The sequence below is a fragment of the Gigantopelta aegis genome, chromosome 12, assembly GCF_016097555.1.
Source record: "Gigantopelta aegis isolate Gae_Host chromosome 12, Gae_host_genome, whole genome shotgun sequence".
Taxonomy (NCBI): Eukaryota; Metazoa; Mollusca; class Gastropoda; order Neomphalida; family Peltospiridae; genus Gigantopelta; species Gigantopelta aegis.
In genome coordinates, this window is record NC_054710.1 from 24,175,694 (window position 1) to 24,182,600 (window position 6,907).

Consider the following 6,907-nt stretch of genomic DNA (forward strand, 5'->3'; position numbering starts at 1 on the left):
CTCACACAAACACACACAATCATACTCGGAAACATACATACGCAGGGACAAACACACACACAGACACACATAGACACACACACACACACACACACACACACACACACACACACATATATACATACACAGACACACACACACATATATATATACACACACACACACGCACGCACACAAACACGCATACACAGACAGACACACACACAGACACAGGCACATACAGACACATACACATACACAGACATACACACATATACACGCCCACACACACACACATACACACACACACACACGCACACACATAGGCACATACACACACATATACACACACACACACACACATACACATATGCACAGACAGACACACACACATACACACAGACACACAGACACACGCACATACACACACACACATAGGCACACACAAACACACACACACACACACACACACACACACACACACACACACACACATACATGCGCGCGCTCACACCTGGGCGATCTTAGTCCTAAGGTAATTTTAACTGCAGACGGTTAGTATGTCCTTAGTTGATCTCAGCGCTAAGGTGGCTTCGTGTAACGGTGTCCCAGAACTTGATTAACTGTTGTGAAATATCTATCAGCCGATTTGCTCATGAATATTCAATCGACACTCGCTGCTTATCGACGGTCCCTGTCAACTATCTAAACTCTGTATTGAAAACCAGTCTAACACGCGTTCCTGGTAACGTAAACACAGTACCTGTAGGTCGATCAAATTTGAAGAAACAATTTCAAGGTGAATTTGTGATATCGAAGGTAAGTTTAGATTTACTTCAATCTGTTAACACAGTGTCATGTTTCTTCGTTTAACACAGTGAAGGTTTTTCTTGTTTTGTTTTATCGGAATGTTAAATGAATAACGGAAGTCACAAGTTGGTGATGTGGTTTCTATTTTCCTTTCCAACATGAAACATTGCTTACAACGTGGTAATACCTATACTAATATAGGTCTCAGCTCTTGGGTGAGTGACACACAGATCTCCCGGTAGAGTTGACATTGTGACTGAGAACCTCAAAGGTCAAACAGCAGATCTGCCCCCCCCCCCCTCCCCCCGTGGTCTCCCCTTAGGTCTCTCTTTCAGTCTCCCCTTCGGTCTCACTTTCTATCTCTCCTTAGGTCTTTCTTTCGGTCTCCCCTTAGGTATCTGTTTCAGTCACCCCTAGGTCCCTCTTTTCATTTCAACTTATTTTCGTGCTTATATCCAATGAAGTTTCAAGCACGCTGTCCTGGACACACACAGCTATCTGGGTTGTCTGTCCAGGGCAGTGGGTTAGTTGCTAGTGGTTATTGGTTATGGAGAAAGAATAGGGTGTAGTGGCCTTACACCTATCTATAGAGCCCTTAAATGTATCATGTTTTAACCACAGATTTAAGTCAAAATACACAGGTGACATAATAAATATACACGTTTTTAACCATAGTTTAAACTCAAAATATACAGGTGCCTTAATAAATGTACCATGTTTGTAACCACAGTTTAAACCAAAATATACAGGTGCCTTAATAAATATACCATGTTTTTAACCACAGTCTAAACCAAAATACACAGGTGACTTAATAAATGTATCACGTTTTTAACCACAGTTTAAATCAAAATACACAGGTGACATATTAAATATACCACATTATTAACCACAGTTTAAACCAAATATACACCACACAATTTTGTAAAGGCAGGTCGTATTGTAAAGACCTAATTTCTTTCACAGCGTAAACAGAAAGTACACATTCTGAGCTGGTTTTCCACGAAACGTCAACACGATACCAGCAAGTAGTTCAGAGGCCAGGCAGACATGTATACATGTATACAGGTTATGCAGAATACTATGCGGTTCGATAGCTTGACGTACATTTGGAAGGTTATGATCGATCAAATGTCCGTCTAGCTCTTGAACGGCAGAGTACTCAGGATAGTGTGTATGCATACATGGAAAAACATACTGTTTATATTATAATGTACATGTATATATGTATCTGTATATGTATGTATATATACATACATATATATATATATATATATATATATATATATATATATATATATATACAAATATGTATGTGTGTGTGTGTGTGTGTGTGTGTGTGTGTGTGTGTGTGTGTGTGTGCATGTATTGATGCATGTGTGTATAGTGCAGGGCGAACATTAAGTCAATACTTTTCTTCTTAGTCCGAACGGACGTAGAAAGAAAGTAAGAAGAGTATTGATTTAATTTGCGCTCTGGACTATTTTCTTCTATATCCGTTCGGACTACTGTGTATACAGTGACGTAGCGATGGAGGGCGAATATTTTCTTGGTTTGAACACTGTATTAAATTTTATAAAATCACACATGCATACATACATACATACATACATACATACAAACATACATACAAACATACATACACACGAACATACATACATTCATGCATACATACATACGAACATACATACATTCCTACATTCATACATACATACATTCATACATACATACATACATACATACGAACATACATACATACATACATACATACATACGAACCAGGTCTGTCCACATTTGCATGCAAGTCAAACGTTGCCAAGCCATGGGGCCTTAGAGCCATTCACAAAAGATTCAGACGTTCGGTCGTCACAATATACATACATATACATATATTATTCAAATTAGTTGCATTGCATAGTGTTATTTATCCTATAACTTACCCATGATATCCATGTCATAAAGCCATGTGATGTTTAGTGTATTAACCCGAAACATAATGATATGCAAATGTGTAAGGTCTCTAAGTAATGCGTTGTTGTGGATGGGTCATTTGCTTACAAGACCTGTGTACCGTGTAACGTTTTCAAAGATTTAGTTAAAATGCGTCACGTCAAACTAATTTTTGCTAATCATGTGATATCATATTACCTATGGCGGCGACTTTAGTACTGTGATTTACTAAAACATGAATTAAAATATGATTTTAGAAGTGTTATAGGATAAATAGAATACGCTCGTCTAGTTAACTGGCATTTGTCTCAGCAGATTCTTGACAAATATCGACTAACATAGACTCGGTTGATACTTTCCATATTAAAACAAAACCTATTCGTGACGAATCCTCTATATACATTTTGTGTTTTGTTTTAGATACAATATGGAAGGAGCGAAGAAGCGACGTCACGATGTTGCACCTAGTCCGCCAGTGATGTCTCAGACTCAAGATGTACAACAGGAGTCAGCAATTGATTCACCTGCCTTTCAACCAGGTACACAGTCTAATGTTGTTGCAAATATTAATGTTCCTACCACCGGTAGTGAACATACATGCACGACTTGGGGAAACTTTCCCTCAGGCTAGTAAGTCCAAACTTATCGAATAGCAGCATGCTGATATAGCAGTCCTGCTAGAAGTCATGACACTGTCTCCGATTCCATCATACGTGAATTTAGGAGAAGAGTGACTGCTGATCATAACGGACATTATTTGCTGTCATGATCGTGAGAACGTATCAAAGCATACCACGCAGGTAAAATGAGTTCAACATAATTATGTGTATATGTGACCAATCCTGTGTTAGATAACAAATATGAAGATTCTCCATTACAGATGTGTTTTATGGGTTTCATCTTTGTACGCAAGTTTTAGCATGATGTGAATACAGAAGTTACTGGACCAGAGCGCAGGAAGATCCTTACAACAATGTGGCATCGAACAAGTACAAAGAAGTCTGCCGACCGTACAAACGAAACTTTGTCAGGACTTTGGCAAACTTTTAAATCGGCGTTGCATATATATATTATAAATACATGTATGTTGTAACTGGTCTGTGCAATATGTTACATCCAACTCAAGAATTGTACCAGATTCCAATTCTGTGCTTTGGGCCTTTTAGCTATAACATTATCACATAAGTCTTTGTAAAGGATTCAATGTGGCAATTGGTAAGCATCCATATGCTAGATAGAATACCAATGAATGTTGTTCCTGTGGCCATACCTATACAGCAATTTGTACCAATACGAGTACACGTACTGATCCCAATGATCATTACCCACTGCCCCTATAAACACAACACGACAAGCACTGAAAACATTCATCAAAATTTAAATACGATAATATTAGCTAAGTTGCTAATGCAATCATCACCGTGGACAGCAGAAATACGAACACTCATCCTTGTCATACAAGTTCTTATTTTAATCAGTCGTTGGTGGAAGATTCTTTATTTCTGTTCTATGAATCTGGTAAACGACAAACCAAATTGTGACCGCTCATTGTATTGTTGTCCTGCCAATACCTGAACAGCAGCTACAGAGCTTACTACATCAGTCTCTAACCATATTACTTAATTATATATTTGCACCTTTCGTATGATGACATATGATTTTAAACATGAATGCACTTCATAGCCCCAAGTTTCACATACTATTTATATACAGCTCATATCATATTGTTTAACTTGAGGCACAGTGCATTAACAACAGAGATGACCTACATGGATATATTTTTAGCTGCTCGGGTACACCCATACGGTAATTCGCTAAACGATTATGTTTAAATATTGTCTATAAGTGTTGGGAATTGAAAAATGGCCAAAAGTGTGTTACAGCGAAACACGAGATCAAATACTGATATAAAACAGAAATATTTGATACCAATATTTATATTTACCATTTCGTGCTCGGGTTCTATATTCTGACGTCCACAAGACGTTGTCGATTTCATGAAGAGTACGAATGAGTGTAACCCTTTTTTTCTCTCTTTTTTTAAATCTCAAGGGCGTTTAATCACATCCTTTATTTGGTTTCAGTAAAAATGGCAACCAAAGAATCCGAATCTAAAGTCCAGTCCGGATTTGTTGACAACTGGCAGAAAGGAAAGTCAGTCATAGAGAGTCTCAGATATTCACTGGAGGAACAGATCCTGTGTGACGTCACCTTCATTGTGGGAGAAAACCGGAAGCGGATACAGGCTCACAGGTTCATACTGAGTCTGCGCAGCTGTGTATTCATGGCGATGCTGACCGGACCTCTAGCAGAACAGGATGAAATTGAAATCCCAGATATCGATTCTGATACATTTGAACAGGTTTTACAGTAAGTTGGCTATATTTATATATTATGCGTTTCTCACAGCACATACCATGAGAGAGATAGAGGTGTTGGAGAGAGAGAGAGAGAGAGAGAGAGAGAGAGAGAGAGAGAGAGAGAGAGAGAGAGAGAGAGAGAGAGAGAGAGAGATTGATTCAGAGGAAACCTAATTCCGCTACTGTGTAATACAAAGACGTTACAGTAAATATATACATCAGTACATACATACATTCCTGATTTAGCTTTATTCATTGCGATAAACCTGGGTTCGTGGTAAAAACAATAAAATCAAAAAACTATATTGGTAGGAAATATGTCACAGGGAATACAAACTGAGAATACTATTTTTAAAAGCTATGTTTTGCGGGGGGGGGGGGGGTGTGTCGAAATTGCATTTGAACGGAACCCATCAAATGCGAGCGCCGAAGGCGCGGAACCGTAGACTGGGCGGGGGGTTCCTAGAGGGTAAAATGGGTTTGGCGCCATACCCAAAGATTTTTGCAGATTTTATTTAGGGATTTTTTGTTTACCTTTTGACAAAATTAATTAATCTTATCATTACTGTATGCCTTTTCGTACCCCTAACCCTGAACTTAACCCATTTACTTTCTGGGGGAAGTCCCCCATACCCCCTGTTGACTGTGGTTGAAATCAATTCCATAGTGCTATACCCAACAATTTCTTTCTAGCAGAAACACTGATATAGGTAGTACTAAACCAAATAACTTCCGGCTGTCTGAAAGGTGCACCAACTTTTGATAGAGAAGAGAACACCACAAGTCCTGTGATTGGTTATAAATGTGAGTGTGATGGTTGTAAAAAATATTAATTTCATCTGGGCTAAAAATGTATGCAATTTTAGTTCATCTAGTACCACTGTGTCAAGTAGCATTGTGCTTGGAACATGTATGGGGTACCTGTAACAAAATGTACTCAAAATTTTGTGCGGAACTAGGGTAGTCATAGACGCTACCCGTTATCTCAGAAACGAGCAGCTTGACACCCACTTTTTTGTGATTCACTTTAAGGGTGAGGGGTGGTAGTATTTATATCCGTGGCGTTTATGTCGATTGATACGTTGCAGGTTGGAGTTTTAGCCACATATGTTACTATTGGCGTCTATGTGATTTGATTTGGTAGTATACACCCTATAGAACCCCTTGCCAAACAATGTGATGACCCCGGTTACACTCGAGAATATTACACAAACGTTTGTCGCGAAATTTTCGTTAACAAGGTGCATCACGTTGTGCCATGCATGTAAAATGGCCTGATCACAAAGCCACGACAAGAAAACGTTTGTTTTCAGTCGTACTAATGTATTTATAATAAATGATACATGGCGAAATTGTTATAAACTTAAGCATACTGGAACACATTGACTTCTAATCAGCGGTTATTGGAAGGAAGGAAATGTTTTATTTAACGACGCACTCAACATATTTTATTTACGGTTATATGGCGTCGGACATATGGCTAAGGACCACACAGATATTGAGAGAGGAAACCCGCTGCCGCCACTTCATGTGCTATTATTTTCGATTAGCAGCAAGGGATCTTTTATATGCACCATCCAACAGACAGGGTAGTACATACCACGACATTTGATAGACCTGTCGTGGTGCACATGTTGGAACGAGAAATAGCCCAATGGGCCCACCCACGAGGATCGATCCCACACCGACCGCGCATCGAGCGAGCGCTTTATCACTGGCTACGTACCGCCCCTGTGGTTATTGGATGGGCAAACGCAGTTATATCGACGCATGGTCACAGATGAAATCTGCTGTCGCCACGTGGCTACTCT

At 39.2% G+C, this 6,907-nt stretch overlaps 1 protein-coding gene across 1 annotated transcript; it reads left to right on the forward strand.

The window, feature by feature from the left end:
• Window positions 1-684: 684 nt before the first annotated feature.
• LOC121385908 lies at window positions 685-5,110 on the forward strand. Its single transcript, XM_041516699.1, has 3 exons — window positions 685-798; window positions 3,157-3,275; window positions 4,821-5,110. The coding sequence occupies exons 2-3, from the start codon at window positions 3,164-3,166 to the stop codon at window positions 5,108-5,110; spliced, it is 402 nt and encodes a 133-aa protein (XP_041372633.1). The 5' UTR covers window positions 685-798; window positions 3,157-3,163.
• Window positions 5,111-6,907: the final 1,797 nt, after the last annotated feature.

Coding starts and splice junctions, on each gene's coding strand:
- LOC121385908 (XM_041516699.1), top strand. CDS start 3,164: ATGGAAGGAGCGAAGAAGCGACGTCACGATGTTGCACCTAGTCCGCCA. Junction 3,276..4,820: donor TTCACCTGCCTTTCAACCAG/GTACACAGTCTA, acceptor ATTTGGTTTCAG/TAAAAATGGCAACCAAAGAA.